The sequence below is a fragment of the Hemiscyllium ocellatum genome, chromosome 45 (assembly GCF_020745735.1).
Source record: "Hemiscyllium ocellatum isolate sHemOce1 chromosome 45, sHemOce1.pat.X.cur, whole genome shotgun sequence".
NCBI lineage: Eukaryota > Metazoa > Chordata > Chondrichthyes > Orectolobiformes > Hemiscylliidae > Hemiscyllium > Hemiscyllium ocellatum.
The window spans coordinates 8904324-8928121 of record NC_083445.1 but is presented as its reverse complement, the minus strand read 5'-3'; the positions used below and the strand labels follow the sequence as shown (position 1 = coordinate 8928121).

The 23798-nt window shown below is 42.4% G+C and overlaps 1 protein-coding gene across 1 annotated transcript; it reads left to right on the top strand.

Moving 5' to 3' along the window:
• Positions 1 to 536: 536 nt before the first annotated feature.
• Positions 537 to 22323, top strand: rnf11a (ring finger protein 11a). The gene is made up of 3 exons (XM_060855152.1): positions 537 to 847; positions 11156 to 11325; positions 17362 to 22323. The coding sequence occupies exons 1-3, from the start codon at positions 677 to 679 to the stop codon at positions 17531 to 17533; spliced, it is 513 nt and encodes a 170-aa protein (XP_060711135.1). The 5' UTR covers positions 537 to 676; the 3' UTR covers positions 17534 to 22323.
• The last annotated feature ends 1475 nt before the right edge of the window (positions 22324 to 23798 follow it).

The window sequence follows — 23798 nt, the reverse complement described above, 5'->3', positions numbered from 1 at the left end:
TCACATCTAAGTGTTTACAGTTTAAAATTTAGTTTCAGAAAGGGGTGGGGGGAATGAGAGATTGCAAGTACGAATGAAGTCTGAACACTGCTAGGTGTTGAACCTGTAATGGTGAAAATCAGGCAAGCATTACCTCTGACGTTGTCCATTCAAGACAATGTCCAAGCATCATTTCACCCCCAACAGTGACAGGTCCCGCCTTTTGTCGGTGCTGATTGGCTGGTCAGGGGGCTAGCCCGTGAATGGCGGTTGTCGCTGTCAATTTGACGTGTGCCCCGCCCATCTCGCCCCGCCTCCTCCCGTCCTCGGAGGGGTGGAGCCGTCCCCAATTTGCAAAGCCCCAGGCGTCCATTCAAACCAGCGAGCAAGTTCGGCTGAAGCGACCAGAGACTGCCCTCCCGCCGACGCACCGCGCCCTGTTCTCGATTGTGATTGGTTCCCTCCTGTCGAACCTTGCCGGCGATTGGGTGAAGACGAACGTCAATCAAATCCGCATCTATCAGGTTCGTGTGAGAAAAGGTGGGGAGGGAGAAGGCTTGGAAGTAAAATGGCGGCTGATGTAGTGGAAGGTGACGCGAGATCGGTGCTCGGTTGATGTTTTCTTTTTGGGAGGGGGGTGGGAATTAAAACCTCTTGTATTTCGAATGAGTCGAGCTCTCAAGGTCAAAAAACAAAAATGGGTAATTGCTTCAAGTCGCAGTCGGGCGATGACATTTCTCTGCTGAATGACTCGGCGAGCTACGCCGGAGCGGCCGCCGGCGGGGAAGCCTCGGCGGAGGGAGCGCAGGATGCAGAGCCCCGGGCCCCGGGCTTGCTGCTCGTACTGCCGCCTTCACCGCTTTACCAGGTCGGTGTGTAGGGACAAGGGGCAATAGCAGCCGCCAGAAGAAGGAAAAAAGCATTTAAATACAATTGGGGACCGCATCCCAGTGAAAGTAATTTTGTGCACTCATGTAGCGCCTGTTTTGCCCCCTTTGATTGCCTTATATAGAACCTTTCATGTACTCAACATCTGTGCTACCCAACTACCAAGTGGACAAGGAGTATTTGCATTAATATTAGCGCCTTTCACAGCCCCCTTTGCACCTCATGACACTTAGTGCAAGCATTTTTAACTAAATTAGAAACCTTTGCACCCCGAAATGTTAAAATACTTAAGTGTTTGTATTTATGTAACTCCTTTCACAACATGCTTTAGTACCGCGTGGAATTCTTCATAAATACATTTATGGAGTCATAGAGATATACAGCATGGAAACAGACCTTTCGGTCCAACTCGTCCATACCGACCAGATTTGTAACTAAATAAAACTTCATATAGTTTGTTTCCACTCTCCCCTTGCACCCCCAAAATATTTTATTAAAGTTTTTTTTTGTTGCATTTGCATAGCACCTTTCACGACCTCCTTTGAATGCTGCAAGATACTTCATTGTCTTATTGTCTCTATGGTAGCAGAGTCATCCTTAGTTATTGTGCTGATCTCACTGCAGTGAGACTTGAACCTCGAATTTTCTAACTGAGCAGTAAGAGTACACTCCACTGAACCACAACTGACTGTGGAGGTATGCTGTCGTTAGCTGGTAACCCCTCAATCCAGTATTTGAAAACACGAGTTAATGGGTTGCTATAAATTTCTCATTGCAATGATAGTGCTTCGGAGGCTCACTGACAGTAACAGGAGTTGGGCTTCCCAGTGTGGCAGTTGAAATACAGTGCCTTTGCCAGATGGGTTGCAGTTTGGGGATGCAAGCTCTGAGCCAGCATTGGAGCTCTTCCAAAGTTATAAAGTTTCTGCTTCAAACATGCCCTCGTTGTCATAGTCCTCACAGAGGCCATCATTACAATTTTAAAGCCTCAAAATGGGTTCGGAGTAGGGGAAAAAGTTCAAAGTTTGGAAACGCTGAACTAGAATGCAAAAATGAATTACTTGTTTAGTATAAGTAGTTCTAAACAGTTTTGTTTAAAACTTTAATAATAATAAAGCATATTAAAAGATTGCATTTCTGTAATGCAGGTTTCAAAGTACTAGACAGCTGTTTACATGCTTTTGTAGGGATTGTTATATTTTAGGAGAACAGGGTTGAGCACAGCAAGCTTCTATAAATACCTTGATAAGATCATCTTTGTTTCTAAGGTTCAACATTGGTCAAACACTCCTACTCTTTGAATCATGCCAGAGGATATTTAGAGTCCACAGAGGGGGTACACAAGGCTTTAATCTGACAGCTTTTCTTGAGATGGCATGCTGGCATACAGCACACTCAGTACTGTACTGGAGCATCAGATTGGGTTTTATGCTATCACAAATTCCAAGGGTCATTCCATCCTTAGGCTTACTTGACAGTTGGTGTGATTCCAAGAGGATAGGTGATCCATATTTGATTCCTAGCTAACTTGGACAGCTTTTGTATTGGATGTGGTTCTCTTGGGTGAAATTTGTGCAGAAACAGGCAGGATTCCTGCTTCTGTTCATTACTTCTGACCCTTGTTTCAAAGAGGAATGGAATGGGGTTTGTGTGTGAAGCACTTCACAGTCCATTAGCTTGCCAAGACTTGAAAGAGTCATCAGTTCTCTTGGAGCTGTGTCTCAACAGGAGCCTGTGGATTCAACAGAACTTTCCCAGTAAGTGATCAAAGGCTTGAAACCATATTAGATTAGTTTACTTACAATGTGAAAACAGGCCCTTCGGCCCAACAAGTCCACACTGACCCTCTGAAGAGCAACCCACCCAGACTCATTCCCCTACATTTTCCCCTGACATTTACCCCTTCACCTAACACTACCGGCAATTTAGCATGGCCAGTTCACCTAACCTGCACATTTTTGGACTGTGGGAGGAAACCGGAGCATCTGGAGGAAATCCACGGGGAGAATGTGCAAACTCTACACAGTGAGTCGCCTGAGGCGGGAATTGAACCCAGGTCTTTGGCGCTGTGAGGCAGCAGTGCTAACCACTGTGCCACCGTGCTGCTCTTGGAGAAGAAAGCAGGCTACCAAGTCTGATAATTTTAACAGTTCATTTGTACCATAGAATCCCTATATTGTGGAAGTAATCATTCAGCCCATCAGTCCACACTGACCCTCTGAAGAGTATTTCAAGCAGAACCAACCTATCTACCTAACCTGCACATCTTTGGACTGTGGGAGGAAACTGGAGCGCCTGGAGGAAATCTATGCAGCCACAGAGAGCATGCAAACTTTCAGCCCCACCGTTATGAGGCAGGAGTGCTAGCCATTGAGCTGCTGTGCTGCCCATATTTGTGAATAATTGTTCTGCTCTAAAGGAGTTCATTCCATATCAGTTACTGTTTTTGTTTCATCAACTTCGCCAATTTCCATTCAGAGCAATACAAGCCACATATTTTTCTAATTCTATTCTCGATCAGGCCAATTATCTTCATTATTGTTCTCAAGCCTAAATTTGTGTATAAACCCATAAAGGATTCAAATACTCTGAAGAGTTTTATTAATTTAAGACCATAAGACATAGGAGTGGAAGTAAGGCCATTCAGCCCATCGAGTCCACTCCGCCATTCAATCATGGCTGATGGGTATTTCAACTCCACTTACCCGCATTTTCCCCGTAGCCCTTAATTCCTTGTGACATCAAGAATCTCTCAATCTCTGCCTTGAAGACATTTAGCGTCCCGGCCTTCACTGCACTCTGTGGCAATGAACTCCACAGGCCCACCACTCTCTGGCTGAAGAAATGTCTCCGCATTTCTATTCTGAATTGACCCCCTCTAATTCTAAGGCTGTGTCTACGGGTCCTAGTCTCCTCGCCTAACGGAAACAATTTCCTAGCGTCCACCCTTTCCAAGCCATGTATTATCTTGTAAGTTTCTATTAAGTCTCCCCTTAATCTTCTAAACTCCAATGAATACAATCCCAGGATCCTCAGCCGTTCCTCGTATGTTAGACCAATTTTGATATGTCCTTGCTCACAAAATAATTATGCATTCCTCGGGTGGTTTGTAAGGAGGTTTTAAATAATCCCTCCTTTTTTCCTACCCACTTCCACTTCATGTTGTCCCTCAAGAATAGAATATTGTTTTCGTGGAAGCATACAAGATCCTTGCAGTATTCAACCCGGCAGATGTAGAAGGAATGTTACCCCTAGGGATGGGTCTCACTACGGGCGAGCAGTTTTAGAATAAGGCCATTTTAGGACAAAGTGGAATATTTTGGGTTTGATTAGATTCCCTACAGTGTGGAAACAGGCCATTCGGTCCAACCAGTGCACACCAACCCTCCAAAGAGTAACCCACCCAGACCCACTTCCCTCTGACTAATGCACCTAGCACTATGGCCAGTTTAGCATGGCCAGTTCATCTGACTTGCACATCTTTGGACTGTGGGAGGAAACCTACGCAGACACGGGGAGAATGTGCAAACTCCACATAGACAGTCACCCAAGGCAGGAATTGAACCTGGGACCCTGGTGCTGTGAGGCAACAGTGCTAGTCACTACGCCGCCCATAGAATATCTTAACACAGAAGGTAGTGAATCTTTCGAATTCTGTCCAACCCTGAGGGCTTTATAAGCTTCATCATTGAATATGTTCAAGACAGAAATTGAAAGGTTTCTAGAGATCCTATGACGTCAATGAATGTGCTTATAGCACAAGAATGGCATCGAGGTCGAAGATAGCAATGATCCATTTCAATGTTGGAGCTAGCTTGAGAGATTGAATGGCGTTTGCCTATGTTTCTACGGTTGTGGGTGATGATAATCAACCTGTTTATCTGAGTCAGTGAAGTAGTTGTAGACAAGCTATTTCTGATGGTGTGGTACATTGGATCATCTGGCCATTCATGTGATTATCAAAACGTCTAATCTCCACCAAAACATGCTGTTGCCCAACTTCCTCTAACTCCATCATCATCAAACTTCTGTTCCTTCCTTCCTCAGTTGTGCCTTTAAATGCATGTGTTTGTGTAAAGACAATGACATTGTTGTAAGGTGCATTTGTGAGAGTGGAGGTAAGCAGTGTTGTTGGGTCTGAGTAGAAGAACATTATGCTGGATCTGACCCAGCTACTGCAGTATCTGGGACTCCTTTGGTCTGCATTTGTGAAGTGGTGAGACATGGCATTTTAAATTTTTTTTCCAAATGTTGGATTTTGCAGAAAGGCACTTGAGCAGTGAACAAAAATCGAGTATATTTGGAACTTTTTATTGAGCTATTTTGGTACTGTTTGAAACATTCTCAATATAAAAAGATTAGAAAGTTGAAAGAGGACAGTGTAAGAACAGGAGTAGCCCATTCAGCTACTTGTGCTTGTTCTGTATTTTGAATAGATCACAAGTGATTAACTGCATCCACTTCCCTTGGTTATGTAACTCTAATTGCCAGTAATGATAGGATCCTGTATGAAAACAGCTTCATTTACTCAGTATTCTTTTGAGGTGTAACTATTACCTTTTTCTTGGGCATTGAAACTGTCGACATCCTTTCAACTGTCTAGTAATGCATCACTCTTTCATTGGTGAATATCCAACTTTTCCCAAATGCTGAGTTAATACTTACTGAATACTGAGTGGCACTGTTAACTAGCATACTTGCTGTGGTCAATCCCGAATGGTACCATGGTTGAGGAATACTCCAGGGAATGATGCTTTACTGAGTAACGTGATAAGGGTTCTACCTGATTCACCACATACCAAACACTGGTTTCAAAGATACCACTGTGTGCACTTTTTGCCGAAGTAATTCTAAATCCTTCCTCATATAAAGGGTGTTACTGAGTTTCTGGTTCTGTTTTTGATATTTTGGGAAGTAATTTGACAGAAATTCCTGAACTTCCAGAGGCACATGAGATTTTTATGTCGCAAACACCAGGGCAGCAATGACTGCTATGGAATGTGGACTGAATGCTAATAGCAATGATGACCTTTACATCCTTGCATTGTGTTTTGTTTTCTAATGGTGTGGCCTAATGGACATGAGAGGTCTGACTGTTGCTGTTGTGAAATGTTCAGTGTTTTCAAGAGCCACATGTGGAGATGAGATCTGTAAAATGGGTGCCAAGCTAAGGTGATGATGGATACGAATAGACTTTGGATCTCGTGTAGCAATTCACTGTACTTGGAGCTTGTGGTGATAAGTACCCTTGCTGTAACACTGTCCAAAAAGTGTTTAAAGAAAAATTAAAGCCAAGTTTACTGTGCAGAGAATGTTGTTTCTGCACTTTACAACAAAACACACGGGCTCACAATACTGATCACCATGTGGCTTTTCTTTTGCAGACAGGATTGCTACAATAACAGATAACAGCAGGCTTATAGAAGAACAAAATCGAGGCAGTAAAGCCAGAGGAGACCAAAGAGTGAGCAACACACAAAAGAGAAGAGAGAGGGAGACAGCCACGGGTGTAGTGAGAATGTGAAACAGTGCAACATGGCTGAGAGTAAAAAAGAGAGGATCAGAATTCGGGAGGAGCACAAAGGGAAAAGAGCTCACAGAGAACAGAGCGCAGTAAGTGAGAAGCAGACAGGTTGACTGACAGGCTGGTGAAATTACTGAAGGTGCTTTCACAGTGGCATTTTCACAGTTGTAGTACTTGTTCAGGAGGCTAGCTTTTTATTAAGCACTAAACAAGTTTCATCCTCTCAACTGTTACTCATTGCACTAAAGTTTTACCTTGATATTAATTTGGTAAGATAGATTGTTCACCAAGGACTGTGTTAATGCTTGCTGTGTACTGAGTAGCACTATTACCTGGCGTTTTGTTTGAGGCCCTGAATAGGGGTGGCATAGTGGTAATATCATGGACTAATCAGAAGGCCAGGCTAATGTTCCGGGGGCGTGTTTCCAAATCCTGGCGAAGTCTTAAATTTAGTTAGCCAGTCATGGTCGTGAAACTAGCCTCAGTGATGGTGACCACACCAAATGTCATGAATGATCATAAAGACTACTCTGATTCACTAATGTCCTTTTAGGGAAGGAAATCTGTTGTCCTTTCCTGTGGTCTGGACTACTCAGTTGAAGCATGAGTAGCAAATGCGCAATCTGTTAGTGATGACTGTGTCACATGGAAGAAAATAAAACCGAAAGGTTACTGAAGGAAAATTTATTTTATGCAACAAGAGATCAGGATTAGGAATACTTACCTGAAAGGGAAGCAGGCGCACGTTCAGTGTCTTCAAAAGGACTTGGATAAATATTGGATAAATTGGAAGAAAGATTTCAGGGAAACAAAGAATGGAGGAGGACTAACTGGATGGCTGTTCAGTGGGCCAAATGGTCTGCTGTTCTGTGCTCTCCAATAATTCCGATGCAATAAGAGCAGGTACATGTGGGATAGTGCACCACCGGTGGGCTTTCCCAAGGATCCTAAGTTTAATTGGAGGCCTAGTGCTCCTGACTTGTCTCCAAATGTGCTTGGTGCTGATGCTATTTGTTCCAATGCAGCCAAAGATTGAGTTATTCTGGAAGTTTTGTAGTTAGTTTTTGCACATTCAGTATTTCACATTGCTTGTATTCTAAGTAGATGAAATAGCTTGATGGAGTTGTTATTACGAGTTCTCTGTACAGTTTTGGACTCCTCACTGAAGGAAGGATGTGCTTGCCATTGAGGGAGTGCAACAGAGATTTTGCAGATTGATTTCTGATTTGGCAGGACGGCTCTACAAGGTGACATTGAGGAGACTGAGCTGTATTCTCTTGAGTTTAGAAGAATGAAAGGTGATCCATTTGAATCGTGCAAAATTCTTGAGGCTCAACTGGGTAGATACAGGAGGATACTTCCCAAGGGTGTACAAAGGGTGATCACCTGATGAAGGAGCGTCACTCTGAAAGCTAGTGTGCTTCCAATTAAACCTGTTGGACTATAACCTGGTGTTGTGTGATTTTTAACTTTGTACACCCCAGTCCAACACCGGCATCTCCAAATCATCCCAAGGGTGTTGCGGCGTAGGTCTTGAAACAAGCAAAGCATTCTCTGAATAAAGGGCAGGCACTTTAAGATTGAGAGGAGGAGGAATTTCTTCACTCAGAGGCTGGTGAATCTTTGGAGTTTTCTTACCAGTGGATTGTGGAGACTTCGTCATTGGGTATGTTCACAACAGAGATCAGTAGATTTCTAGATATCTGGGATAGATCAGGGGGAACTGATTTAACCTCAGGCGGCTTTGAGATAGAAGGTCAGCATAATCTGGTGAATGACAGACCAAACCCAAGAGGCCAAATGCTTGTATGTTAAGTTGGCAGAATATTAATTAAATACTGGAAAGCGACTTCAGTAAGCTTTTGGTTTGTTGGTCGTGTCTGTACTCTGGGTCTGCTTTACAGGCATACACTGGGTATGAGCTTGACAGAATCAGGTGGTGCAATCTTTTAGTTTAAGAACATTAGTTCTTAAACCAAGTTACATATTCTGCTGTAACGTTCTGATAGTTTCACTGCAGACCTTGGGTCTAAGTGTATTACATAATAAGCACTGATTGCTGTAGCTGATGAGCAGGCTTTTGCGATTCAATCATTTGCATCCTCCACTCCTTTGCTTTTCCCTCCCAATTCAGATGTTCTCTTCAAATAATGATTACAGAATCGTTCCCGATCATTGGAGAAAATAATAGAGGTATCAGTTTAATGTCTTATCTGGCATGACAGCACACACTAAGTTCAAGACTGGTATGTCAGTCAGGATTACGTATTGAGGTTTCTTCAGCCTAACGTAAACTGCTATGAAGAGGTTGAGGAAAGTATGGGCCGGTAACCATTCGAGTTTAGAAGAATGAAAGGTCATCTTATTAAAAGAGTTAAGATCTTGAGGGGACTTGGAAGAGTGAATGCTGAAACAATGTCCCCACTTGTGGAAGAGACTAGGACTAGGTGACAGTTTAAAAGAAGTTAAGGAGTTCTCATGATAAAGGCGAGGAGAAATATTTTTCTGTCTGATTGCAGGTCTGTAGAATTTTTTTTCTTAGAGTGGTGAGGGCAAGAACATTGGATTATTTTTACACAAGGTTATAGAGTCATAGACTCATAGAGATGTACAGCATGGAAACAGACCCTTCGGTCCAACTAGTCCATGCTGGCCAGATATCTCAACCCAATCTAGTCTCACCTGCCAGCACCCGGCCCATATCCCTCCAAACCCTTCCTATTCATATACCCATTCAGATGCCATCGAGATTAGATTGAAAAGTGAGTTAAGGCTGCAATCAGCTTAGCCACAATTCTGGCAGACGGCGGTGCAGGCTTGAGGGGCAGGGTGCCTACACCTACTCGAGGCTTGTATGAACTCTTTGGTTCAGAGGTGAGAGTGCTGCCTCTGTACCACAGCTTCCACTCTACCAATGTTAAAGCCTTGTAAAAAAAAACAAGCAGTTCATGTGAGTACAGTAACTGGGCACGGATGAAAGCAGAGTGTTACGCAACGATAGGCTCATTAAAACACAGCTTGCCTAAAGCATTGCACAGGATGAAGATGTCACAATCCAGTTGCTTAACAACACACACTCCAAGTGCTGTAATCCGAACATTAAACAGCTGAGAGACACGCACAATATAGGGTGGAGCAGTATAAGGAAAGCAATGATTTCTGTGCAATTACTTGAGGTTCCTTTCATTTAATTAAATGCCTATCCTCTTTGCTGACAAGCACTTTATTTAAAGGAGTGGCTTTGGGTAACACCTGAGTAATTCAATAATCTATTGAAACTACTTTCAGTCACATTGCTGCATTTACAACCTAATTTGGAGCTGAGAATTCTGAGTTATTTGGGGAAACGTTGGTGGGCTTACTCGATTGGTGTTCCTGTGATATTTCATACCCTTTTTTTCTTGGATGGTCTGAGAATGTTTTGTTATTGGTAGATGTCTAGTATTCGTATACACTGCACATTGAACACCAGGAGATTGCCCCTTCTGTAAGAGTGTATTGGCCCTCCTTAAACAAAAAAAAAAGCACTGGAGAGCGAAGAGGGCCAGGTCTAGACGTCATTTTTCTCATCCCCTTCCAACCCCTCTGTTCAATCCCTCTCTCCAGTTCCTAACCCTTGAGCTCTCGGATGTGACCAAGAATTGAACCTCCCGGTTTTCTTGGTCCGTGTAACTGGTATCTTAGCAGCGATGTATTTTCTGTCTGACAGGTGCTTTCTGGAAGACTTTACCGTAGAATTATGGAACAGTTCAGCGCAAAGGGAGTTTATTCAGTCCAGTGAACCAGTACCAGTGCCTTGACACAGGCTATCAAATCAGTCCCACAGCTCTACAGGCCTGCAATCATTCCCCTATTAAAAGTTATAATAAATCTACTTGCATAACCTTCTGGGATAGTGCATTCACTGTTTTTTTTAAGTAAAATAAGTTTTCTTGTACCCTAAATCCATGTACTCTGGGTATTGACCCTTCTTGACCCGAAAGAGGTGAATAACCTCAGAAACTGGATGGGTGGGCTAAGAGAGGCTTAGTTTCTTTCCCCACCCCCATATTTTTCTATAGGTAGTTTTGGGATGAGAGTACTGATGGTAAGGCCATAATATATTGTCTATCGCTAATTATCTTTGGGAAAGAGGCAGTGGGTTGCTGCCCTAAACAATGGAATGATACTCACTCACATTACTGAAGGAGGCCATTCTGCCTATTGTCCCTGTACTAACCCTTTGGAGGGGTATTACCGTTTGGAGCTTATTTTCAAGCTTTTATTTTCATAATCCTATAAGTTCCTTATTCTCCAATACCTGCCCAAGCCCCTTTTAAAATGTTCACCTAATTCCAATTCTCTCTACAGCTCAAATCACTTGTTCCTGACAACTTCTAATCTGTAAATTTCATCCATATCCTGTTTCCAATGGAAAATATTTAATCTTTACTGATCAGACACTGTCAATGAGGGGTATTTACACCTCTGTTAGGAAAGAAGTTCTGGGACTTTGACCTAGTGACACTGAAGGGGTAGTAGGTTGGTGTGGGGCTTGGAACGGTCTTGCAAGTGGTGATGTTCCTATGTGTCTTCTACTCGTGTCCTTTCAGGTGGTGAAGGTCAAGGGTTTGGAAGGTACTGTCAAGAAACTTGGTTCGTTGCTGCAGTCCATCTTGTAAATGATACCCACCGTGCTGGTACTATGCATTAGTGATGGAGGAAGTAAATGTTGGGAATCTTGTTGCATACTGTTCCTTAACAAATGAATTGCATGCATTTCAGGAACAAGTGCAAATTCCAGTTTATCACCCAACACCCAGTCAGACCCGCCTGGCAACTCAGCTGACAGAGGAAGAACAGATTCGAATAGCACAGAGGCTTGGCCTAATCCAGCACCTTCCCAAAGGCAGCTTTGACTTTGGCAAGGAAACCCACAACAAGAAAATCAAGGAGTGAGTATGAGTACATTGGAAATTGGACTGTTGGTAGCAGGAAGTTGATGTACTCTAGTTATCCTCTCCTCAGGCTTCTTATTGAGGAGAAAGCCCAGTTTTAAATAATTGACAACATTTCCAGCAGAGAGGTTTGTGGAATTTTCTGTATGCAGCAAGTTTTCGTGCATTGGCTGTAAGGGCTGTGGAAGCAGATTCACCTCCCAAACATAGAACAGCCCAGCCCAGCCCAGAAACCGGCCCTTCAACCCACCATGTCTGCAACAACTATGATGCCATTCTAAACTAATCTCATCTGCCTGTACATGATCATATCCCTCTATTACTTGCAATTTCATGTGTTTGTCTAAATGCCTCTTAGACATTGCTGAATCATACTTTTTAATCATTCCCTCTACCACCTGGCTAGGAGAAAGTGAGGACTGCAGATGCTGGAGATCAGAGCTGAAAATGTGTTGCTGGAAAAGCGCAGCAGGTCAGGCAGCATCCAAGGAGCAGGAGAATCGACGTTTCGGGCATGAGCCCTCCTGAAGAAGGGCTCGTGGCCGAAACGCCAATTCTCCTGCTCCTTGGATGCTGCCTGACCTGCTGCGCTTTTCCAACAACACATTTTCAGCTCTACCACCTGGCTGGCAGCATGTTCCAGGTATCTACCACCCTCTCTGCCTTTCACATAGAGTCATAGAGATGTACAGCATGGAATCAGACCCTTCGGTCCAACCTGTCCATGCCAACCAGATATCCCAACCCAGTCTAGTCCCACCTGTCAGCACCTGGCCCATATCCCTCCAAACCTTTCCTATTCATCTCCTTTAAACCTCCTCCTCTCACCTCACCTCACCTATTCCCCCCTAATATTTGACATTTTCAGCCTGAGAAAAAGGCCCTTGACTATCTACCCTATCCGCACCTCTCATCATTTTTGTGTCGGGTCTCCCTTCAGTCACTGACACTCTAGTGAAAACAATCAAGTTTGTTCAATCTCTGCTTATAGCTGATATACTCCAAACCAGGCAACATCCTGGCAAGTTTGTAAAAAAAAAAAGTTTGCTCCGGCTCCAAAGTTGCTACGAACTTCCTATAGTGTGGTAACCAAAACTGCATACAACATTCCAAATGTGACCTAACTAAAAGTTTTATAAAGCCTTAAATTGACTTGCCAACTTGTGTACTTAGTGCCCTAAACGATGAAGGCAAGCATGATGTGTGCTGCCTTTACCACCTTATCCACTTGTGTAGCCCCTTTCAGGGAGATAAAGACTTGCAGGCCAAGATCCCTCTCCATCAATTTAACTCTGGGTCCTGCCATTTACTGTATACTTTCCTCTTGCATTTGACCTTCCAAAAAACATCACCGCACACTTGCCCAGATTAAACTCCATCTGTCATTTCTCTGTCTAACTGATCTATATCCTGCTGTATCCTTTGCCAACCTTCCTCATTATACATAATTCCAATTTTTGTGTCATCACCACCCACGTTGTCATCCAAATCATATATATATATATATATAAAGGTCCCAATACTGAGCCTAGCAGAACACTACTAGCCATGGACCTCAGTCAGAAAAATTTCCCTCCTCAACTACTCTGTCAGTTATGCTGAAGCCAATTTTGAATCCGATTTATTAACTCACCATAGATCCCATGTGATTTAATCTTCTGGACTAGCCTATGAGAGGAACCTTGTCAAGTGCTTTAGTAAAGCCGATGTAGACTATGTCCACTCCCCTGCCTTCACCAATTCACTTCCTCAAAAACCTCATCAGATTTGTGAGACAAGACTTTCCCTGCCCAAAGCCATGCTTGATTAACCCTAGAAGTCCATTCTATCCCAGTCGTAAGTAAATCCTGTCCCTAAGAATCTTCTCCAATAGTTTCCCTACCACTGAGGTAATTTCCTGCATTATCCATGTTGCCCTTAAACAACAGAACAACGTTGGCTATTCTCCAGTTTTCTGAGAACTCACCTGAGGCTAAAGAGGATACAAAGATCTCTGTTAAGATCCTAGTAATTTCCTCCATGCCTCTGAGTATCCGGAGAGAAATCCCATCAATCCTAAGGGACTTATCTGCCATCATCCTTTTCAAGACACACAACACTTACGACTCCATAATATCAATATGCCCGAGAATATCAGCATATCCAACCCTAACCTTACCATCGTCTGTCTGGCTCCACATATTTATATTTAAAAAGGAGAAATTTGTAAGGCTGGAGAAGGAGAGTGGGATTAACTAGTTAGCACTTCCAGAGAGCTAGTAGGAGCACAGTAGACAGAATGGCCTTCTGTGCTACCCCATTCCGTGGTTCAAGTTAGGACCTTCTTCAGCTGGTATTAATAGCTTCTTTGGGATGTGGGAGGGTCTCTTCCCAGTGTGACAGTAACCAACATAGATTCGGTGGATCCCAGGTTCGATATTCTCTTTGTATCTGATTTGAAGAGGGCTAGCTTTCAGGAGTGGGGAGGAGTTCTTCAGTCTGACCCCATGACAGGAAGAGAACATTCTACCAAGGTAATCCACAGTGTCGAGTGAAGAAAGGATCAGATCTTAGATGCAATATCCTTCATGGCCACATAGTCTGGGTATGTTTTATATTGAGCATTGACTTGGGTGAGGTCTCTGCTTATTGTCAAGAATGGGAAACAATCAGTTACGTAAGTCTATGCTCTGTGTAGTTGTTACTGCTGTTTATGGCAGGCTTACTGCAGTTGTGTAGCATCAGTAATATTCTCAAGTGTGCAGAATGGATAAAATCAAAAGCCTGTCAGGAAGCTTGGTGCAGTAAATAAAGATTTTATTTACTTACTAATAATCTCCACTCCCTTTTTTTTAAACTGTTGAGGAGGGTGGATTTTTCCATGGATGCTCTGTTCCTTGGTACTATGCCCCGCTGATAACTATTCATGTGTATGTTAACCACTCAGTGAGGTTTACTACATTTCTGCTCTATACTGTAACTAGCATTGCATGAAAACAGAGGAGGTTTGATCGAGCCTAGCAGTGTTGTCTTGGTCTCCATTCTGAGTAGCTGCTTTCCGTAATGTTATCTAACTAACTTTTCACAAGACAGCACAGATATTTCCTTTGGCTGCTAAATCTTTGGTCTGGTGGGCAATCATTACAAGAAACTCCTTTCCAAAATAAATTCAACACAGTCATCTAGTACAGAAGGAGACTATGAAGCTTATAATTCTTATCAGAGGGTTATACAATTAACCATGCTCGGTCAAATTTTCTCTGTAACACTGCACTTTTTTTTAGAACATTGTACTATAAAGCACAGGAACAGGCCCTCTGGCCCACGATATTGTCCAAATTAAACTTAAATCCTTCTGCCTGCCCTTGGTCCATATCCCTCCATCCTTGCATATTCATGAGCTTATCTAACATTCTCTTAAATGCCCATATCGTATCTGCGTCCCCCTGGCAGCGTGTTCCTTCTGTCGCTACCCTCTGCCTTTTATAGGCAAGCCAATTCTGAATCCACGCAGCGAAGACACCCTGAATTCCATGCATTTTAATCTTCTCCCATGAGGGACCTTGTCGAAAGCCTTACTAAAATCCATATAGGCAACATCCATTGCTGTACCCTCATCAATCACCTTTGTCACCTTCTCAAAAAATGCAATCAAGTTAAGACACATCCTGCCCTGCATAAAGCCATGCTGGCTGTTCTAATTAGGCCATGCTTTTCCGAATGCGCATAAATCCTATCCCTAAGAATTCTCTCCAATAGCTTCCCAACCACTGATGTCAGACTCACTGCTCTATAGTTTCCTGAATTATCTCTTTCTCCTTTAAGTATTTATCTACTTCTCTTTTGGAAATTAAATTGAATCTGACTGTGTGACTTAGTAGTAGACCATTCAAGCCTCCTCCAGCATTCATTAAGATCATGGCTGATCTGATCATGCCTTGTTCCCGACTACTCCGATAAACTTTCACCCCCTTGTTATGACTAACGTCTCCACCTCTGCCTTAAAACTATTTAAAAACTCTCCTCCTACTGCTTCTGCAGAAGACAATTACGAAGATTCTCAAACCTTTGTAAGAAAACAAAAGTAATGTGTTTTACATGAGGCTAATTGTTGCTTTGAAAAATTGACTCCCTAGTTCTAGATTTTTCCATAATAGGAAACATTCTCTCCACACCTATCCTATCAAGACCCCTCAGGATCTTTTGTTTCAGTCAAGTTGCCTCTTACTCTTGTAAACTCCAGAGAGTAGGAATATAGCCTGTCCAACCTTTTCTCATAAGCTGACCCATTTTTTCCAGGTGTAGGTCTGAAATGTTTTTTCATCCTTCCTTGAACAAGGTAACTGATACTCTGCACAGCTCTCTAGATAAAGTCTTAAAAACACTCTGTATAACTGAAACATAAGGTCTCTGCTGTTGTAATTTAACTCCCTCCAATAAACAATACTTTTAATTACTTGCTGTAGTTACATTCTCATCTTGTGATTTGTGCATGGGGAAGCCAAAAACCCTCTATTTTTGAGCTTTACAACATCTGACTATTTTACAATTTCTGACTATTTCCCGATGACATGGACATTTACACATTTTCCCACATTATATTACAGTTGCCAAATTCCAATTCACTTAACCTTCCTTTGTAGCCACCTAATATCATCCTAATGCATTTCATCTTGCCAACCAGAAAATAATACATTTGTCTGCTGTTTCCTGTTAGCTAGCCATGTCAATATGTTACTCCTTACAACACGAGCTGACACAGTAACATCAACATAGCCCTTAACAAAGTACATTGATTTCCAGGAGACAGTAGATCCACAGTTCCCTTTTATTGACAGCATTTATTTAATAGAAGCCTGTATTCACTCTGCCAAATTACCTTGAAATTTCCTAAGTGCTGTGCTTAATAGTATCTTCTAACATCTTCCCTATGAAAGATGTTACACTAACTGGCTGTATATTACTGTTTCCTGTCTCCCTATTTTCAATTCTAATGGAACCTTCCCTGAATCTTTGGAACTAAAGTTAAAACCAAAACGTCAACTAACTTTCTAGCTAATTCTTCCAACACCCTAGGATGGAGTACATCAGGGCCTGGGGACTTGTCAGCTCCCAGCTTTGACTATGTGCTCAGTGTCTGGTCAATGTAGTTTTCTTGTTCCTCTCACCTTTCCCTATCCTGATTTATTGGACTCTGTATCCCTTTCTACCATAATCTGTTTATCGTTTCTCATGTTAATACCTCTTTCGCGTTGATTTACCAAACTTTCCACATTTGGTTTCTTGTCCTCCCTAGTTATGCAACTCGTTAGTGCACTTCATCTGGAGTTTATCGTTATGGTGCACCTCCCATTTTCCCCAGTTTTGGTGCTGGTTCTTCATGAAGCAGGCCTCGGTTCTGCTGCACCAGTCTTTGAGCTTTATGCTTATTTCTCTAGTTTTATTTACCCTGGCCCAATTTGAATGAGACTCAGTAGTTCTGCTTAATTTGGTGCTTAGCTCCTCATACTGACTCTACTAATCTCTTTCCTGGTCCTGCCCATGACATTGATACCTACATGGATCCCCTCCCTCCCAATTTTTCCTTTGTTATCTTGAATTTGTCTCCATTGGTTACCTACTGTCCTCCCACTAGAAACAATTTGTCCCTATCTGCCCTCTCAAAACACCTCATGATTTTGAAAACCTCTCAATCTTAAGTGCTCCAAGGTGAACAATCGTAGCATCTCTAGTCTCCTGCACAACCTAAGTCATTCATAACTGGTCCCATTTTAGTAAGTCTGCTTTGCAACTTCTGCAAGGGTTGGACATCCTTCCTAAAATGAATAAAATGCTTTACTCCAGCTGAGGCCTAATCAGTAATTTATAAAGTTTTAGCATATCTTGCCACTGTGACTCTATTTATAAAGCTCAGCTTCTGTATCCCCTGTGCTTTTTAATTTTAAAATGGCATCCTTACCATTTTTACCATCTTCACAAATGTTCTTGCCTCTCCCACCTTTGTAAAATTATGCTTTTTAATTAATTTTTTTTTTGTTTTGTCTCCACTCCTAGGTGTGTGATCTGTATGATGGACTTTGTATATGGTGACCCAATTCGGTTTCTGCCATGCATGCACATATACCACGTGGATTGTATTGACGAGTGGCTCATGAGGTCCTTCACGTGCCCTTCATGTATGGAACCTGTAGACGCGGCTCTGCTTTCATCCTACGAGACCAACTGACTTAACTGGGCTTCAAGTCCAGTTGCACTTTCGAGTGTCTTGCTGCCAAAGGGAGGGAAAAGTAAGGTGGGGAGGGAGCGGGGAAAAGAATCATGCACTCACGCAGACCAAAGAAGTATCCTATTGTCTCACCATAGCTTTTAGGTGGGTACCAGACGGTGCATTTTTTGTTCAGCTGGGAAAACAATCGATTGGCCAAATCTTCTACTTAACACTAACTGGCTAAAAGGGAAGTGATTAAAACCAAAGTGGGGGCAGTAGTCCCACTCTAACAGCAAGAAAGCCGTTTTGGGTTTGCCTTTCTGTATCTGCGCAGTCTTAGTCTTCTTCCAGATAGTGACATATGCAGTGTGCTCTTTACTAGAGGACCAGAGCAAAAGCTTTGGATTTTACTTTTGCATTGCTCACTGCATGAGGACACTCCCTCGTGCTGAGTTCTAGATGATCATAGCTCACTTACACCTCACCACAGTGGTTATGCTTTTTACTCGCCTGCTGTGCTAATGTAACAGAGTACAGCTTTGGAGCTGAAGACAGAGTAGGTCAGAGCAGTGCTTGGAAGAGGCAACCTGTATAGACAGAAGACAGTGGAATGATTTGCCTGTGGAGATAAACAGCTGGAATGGAATTTCTCCTGAAACTCTGCAGTACCCCGAAACTGGAAAGTTATTCACCCGTGGGGGAGATGAAGCTGCAGCTTATTTAGTTAAATTCATTCATGGCCAGTGCGGCATCACTGGTAAGGCCAGCATTTATAGCCAATCCCTCATTGCCCTTGAGAAGGTTGTGGTGAGTTGTGATTTAAGCCGCTGCTTTTCTGTGTTTTAGATGTACCCGCAGCATCGTTTAAGAAGGGGTTGCAGGATTGGACCCATTGAAGAAAATGCCAATAGATTTCCAGTTTGGGATGGTGTGTCACTTGGAGAAAAAGCTTCAAACTGGTGATTGTTTCTGTGCATCTGCTTGCTTTGTCCTTCCGCTGAGTGCCCCCCTGTTTGGCAGTTGTTGGGCTAACGGGAATCCTGACTAAACTTCCTGTGGTACTGAGGGAGTTTGAAGCAGCCCACTATGATTGAAGTCCCCTTCTGAGGTCAGCTAGCTCAACGCTGAACAAGGACAACTGAGGTTTTGACACAATTTAGTCTGATATTGTAACTTGCTATATTGAATAAGCAGGACAGCAGCGTGGCAATGTCCCTGATTTGATATTTTTCTTAAACTGTTTGGAATGTTCAGAATCCGCTGGGTTCAGTGTGGAATCAGTGAGATTGAGTGTCAGTATCCAAGGTTGCTCCCATCTTCTGCGATATTGGAATCCTGATACTGGCCAGCTGCAAGTACTATGTGGAGCCCGTGTGAGAGGGGCAGAGGATATGGGGAGAGGCTGTCCTTTGAGAAGAACCATGTCATTTCCCGGTGGCAGACTTCTGAATGCCAGAGACCTGGTTAAGTCCTTTTGCCAACAACAGTGATGTGTGAAATGGGGATTTGAGAGCGACTAGCCTGCAAGAGTTTTATTTTTGTAGCAATCTGTCAGCACTTTAATATTTACTATACAGAGCTTGCTCAAGTATCAATTTAGGAGATTTAGTGAAATCTAATGACCCAAAAAAACTGAGAAATAGCAAAAGAGTAGAATAATCAAATGATAGAGCACTGATGGAGGCCATTCAGTCCCTTGTTTGTGCTGGCTTTGTACACTTCAGTTAGCTTGGGAAAAGAGCAAGGACTTCCTTATATCCCATACAGGTATTAGGAGGATTGTTTTGACACACCTTTTGAACAGTTTAAAGACAATCCTCTGGCAACTCCATTGAACTTGGTGCCACCTGTGAGTGTGCTTCCCCATTGCTGCTGCTGCTCTACCCTTTTATTATCATTGACCCTGTATAAACTAGGGATTAAAACCAAAATCAGCTTGGTCTACCTGGCTCCGTACTCTGGAGCAGCCTTATTTGTTTACAAAACTTTAGCCTGAGTCACTAGCTCAGGTAATGCCTCCAAGTTGCCCGACAGTTTGGGGATCTTTTATGAACATGATTGTCAGACCATTCAGGAGTGAAATTGGGCAACACTCCTTCACACACAGGGTGGTGAGAGTTTGGAACTCTCTCCCATGAATGATGATTGATGCAAACTCAGTTTGTTAGTTTTAAATCTGAGATTGATGGATGTTTATTTGCCAGAGGTATTGAGCAGTACAAGCCTTACACAGGTAGGTGGAGTTTGCTCATCATTCACCTGTGATCCTGTAGGTTGTTGGAACAGACTCATAAGGCTGGACGGACACCTCCTGTTCCTGCATTACCTGGATAAGAGTGGGACTGAGCAAAATCTGTCTGGATTCAAATTGTACTATACAAGATGTTTATTTAATTTTTTTTATTTTTTAAGGCAAGTGTTGAGTTAAAACTTAAAACTGCAGACTGTTATCACATGGTACCATTTACTTCCAAAAAGCTCAAATGTTGAAAGTTGTAAATTCTCAGAGCTATTGGTTAGCATTCAGAAGTCACACATCAACGTTGGTTGGAGTTGATTTCAGTTTTGGAAAGCCGGCAGTCTCCTCCTCGCTCCTGAAGCTGACTCAGACTGGGTTGCAATTGCACTGATGTTGGCTGCACACTCTTCTCATAGAGATATGTGCTGATACTGCAACTTTTGAAGTATTGCATAAGCTCCAAGATGAATCCTCACAGCCATGTCCAGTTTCACTGGGCGTCTCCATTGTGTGAGATAGAGAAATAGAGGATCTGAGCTTTACTGCAGGCTTTAGGACCCAACAAATGGGATTGAAAGGTAGGCTTGAAACCATCATGTACCAGCGGTGGGGCCAGTTCCTAAAATTGGCTGCTTTTGGAGCCCAAGAGAGGCAGTAGCTGTGAAGACATTTGGAAAAGTACAAGCTGCTGAGATATGTCAGTGATCTCAGGGCACCTCCCAAGTAAGTACAGGGGTGTAAATGTAAGTGCAGTCTCAGGAACTTGTCGCCGTTTGGTTAATCATTTCACCCCAGCACGTCTCTGAACTGATTCAATACCAACCAGTAATGAAACCTGTGACGTTCTGAGCTCTGTATGATACGTATTATGCCTTTACCTGGGGGGAGTCTCAGAAGTGTTCTTCAATCCATATGCTGCCACAAGTCTTGTTGCAGACTAACTCGTCTCCCAAATTGCACTAACTTTAGAGGTTTGTGGCTGTTTGATTTGGGGTTTAGACATACATGTGGAGTGTTGGCAGTTTATTGGTTTTTGAGCATCATTTTTGCTTTTAGTGTTTACTAATTTTAGTCCTCTTAATTTGGGAGGAAGGAATGCTGGATTGACTTGTCTGTTGGTCAGGAAAAATGATGCCTGGCTTGCTGTTTGGAGAGGGGCAGAATGACATGGAATTAACCTTTCAGACTGTGACTGAACTCTATGTGGGTCAGATGCGATACTTGAGAACTATAATAGCTGGTTAGTGTTAGAAATTATGTTTTCATGTGGAAATGTGTTAAACCCTCACAAATGTAGATGTAAAATTTATCAGAGAAATCTAAAAATATGAATGCGAAGCATGATTTTGAAATGGGAAAGGAATGATGGTTCTGTCCTGCAATCCAGTGACTCTCTCCAATAATGTCCCTTTACCTGTATTGGGTAATGTCACAGGAGTTTGCTTTGTTATACAAATCATAGGCAAAGAGTCTCTAGTCATGGAAGCCATTTATCACATTTTCCTGGGAACTGGCAGTAATAAGGTGTAAACATTTTAAGATATTTCTATAATATATTGTGCCCCCTGAAAAATAACATATTTCAGAAGCCTTTGGGGACTGTGATCTCACTCTGGGTGAGTGGGTTGCTGATTGTGCTGTTAGGTTAAGAGAAGTACATTGAAGCAGCCAGTATACTCCTTGTTTCTACTAATAGAGCACGTCCTTTGTTTTTACAGAATTGACCATTGAAGAAAAGGTTATCATGGTTGACAAATGTTGCTGTACCTGAGTTAGAGGGAGGAAGTATCAGACCAATAGAAAACTAACTTGTTTGAGCATATACATGTTAGCTGCACTTTTTGGCATTGTAATTAACAACATTTTCCTGATATTCTCATATGGGACACAGAATTAATCCTGAGTGTCAGAGGTTCAAGATTGTTTCAGTGTTAGCCCAAGAATTGCAGTTTCCACAAGTAACTGGCCACAGAGATGATAGAAAAAAATATTGATAAAAGTGGGTAAGTGCATAAACGCAGCTTCCATTTGTGGTTGGATGCACTTTCTCAGAATCCCTCTTCCTTTATAAGAGGTTATTCTTCCAGTTGCAGTCACTGTGTATTCCTAGTGTTACAATGGCAGTTTAGTTTACACACACAACTTTCTATGTTAACGATGCCTTAAAATCTTCAAGTTTTCTTCTATTCAATCTTGCACAAGCATCATCTGCTTCAGCTTGGGCAGTGATATCCTGGATCTGTATTTGAGTGTAAAGGTATCTGTTTTTTGCCAGTGACTGCAGAGAAGTATGGACATAAAATCTCTCAATACTGAGAAGCAATCCCACTGACTGCCGCTTTCAGAGACTTCCAGCTCAGACCATAATAATGGATATTATTGTTAATTCATTTTTGTAACCCAGATCTACCTGAACACGTCAGTCAAAAATGTTGGAAACCAGAGCTGCCCAATACTCCAGTGATTTTGAGTACAAATGATATCTTTTGTTGGTTTATACTAGCTGCTGATAACAAATTATGTAAAAGTATGTATATTTTTTGAAAAAATAAACAATCAACTCCACAGATTTGTTTTCTATGGCATCAGTGGTATTATTGGATATGAAGTATGCCCCAAAATAAGCAAGTTCCTTCCCCTGCCTTCTGGATCAGTACGGATCTTGATAAGTTCGGCTCAGACAAAACCCAAGTAGCTCATCACATTCCAGGACAAAGCAGCTCACTTATTTGTTACTCCATTCATCGCCTTTCATGTTCATTCCCCATCCTGCAAAGGAACTGAGGGCATTGTTAAGTTTGCAGATGACGCAAACATGGAAGGACAGATGTTGAACAAATTGGGAGGCTGCAGAAGGACTTGGACAAGTTGGGAGACTGGGCAAAGAAGTGATAGGTGGAATACAATGTGGGAAAGTAAGGTTATGTACTTGCTCAGATGAATAGAGACATATTCTATTTTGTAAATGGGGAAAGGCTTCAGAAATCTAAAGCATAAAGGACTTAAGTGAATACTTAAATAGGACTCCTAGGGTTAACATACAGGTTCCATTGATAGGGAAATGCAAGGTTAGCGTTCATTTATGAAGGGATAAAATGCAAGAGCAGGGATGTACTGATGAGGCTGTATAAGGCTCTAGTCAGACGATGTGGAATATTTGAGAGCAGTTTTAGACTGTATCTAAAGATATGCTGGCCTTGGAGGGGGTTTACTAGGATGATGCCAGGGGAGGAAGGGGTTGTCATGAAGAGTGGTTGAGGGCTCTGGACCTGTACAGTTGGTTCTGCTATTATGCACGTTTCTTCAGTGCAAATTAGCTTTAACATGATTGAAGAATTTAGACCTTTATTTGTAAAACATGAACTTCCATTACCCATATTGGCTATAATGCAATTCCAGCCACATTAGTGTAAATGGTGTAGTTATCACAAGATTTTCTTAGAACGTGAGTCTGCGTGAGATTGGAACTTTCGCATATATTGGAGCAGACTGTACTTGATGGAATTTAGAAGGATTTTGTTGAAACTTAATTGAATAGTGAGTGTGGATGTGGAGAAGATGTTGCCACTAATAGGAATCAAAGACACAGCCTCAGAGTGATGGGTCAGAGACCAAAAAAAACTGCAGATGCTGGAATCCAAAGTAGACAAACAGGAAGGCTGGTAGGACACAGCAAGGCATGCAGCATCAGGAGGCAGAGAAATCAACATTTCAGGTATAACCCTTCAGGATTGGAGGAGATGTAGTCCTGAAGAAGGGTTATATCTGAAATGTTGACTATTTCTGCCCATATATCTTATGGTTGACTGCATTACTGAGGTGTGTACCATCTACAAGATGCCTTGCAGTAGCTCACTGTTGCTCCTTTAATAGCATGTTCCAAACAGAAATTTCTACCACCTAGAAGAACTGTGGATTTCAAAACATTGTCTAAACTTTCCCTCTTAAGTTGCGCATTACTCTGACTCAGATATGTATAGTTATTGCTGTGGTATTAATGGGTCAAAATCCTAAAACCTTATAAGCATCAAAGAAGTATTTAGA

Excerpts from the sequence above, each read along its gene's own strand:
- rnf11a (XM_060855152.1), top strand. The coding sequence starts at position 677 with ATGGGTAATTGCTTCAAGTCGCAGTCGGGCGATGACATTTCTCTGCTG. Across the intron at positions 848-11,155 it reads CGCCTTCACCGCTTTACCAG|GAACAAGTGCAAATTCCAGT; the intron begins GTCGGTGTGTAG and ends CATGCATTTCAG. Across the intron at positions 11,326-17,361 it reads CACAACAAGAAAATCAAGGA|GTGTGTGATCTGTATGATGG; the intron begins GTGAGTATGAGT and ends CTCCACTCCTAG.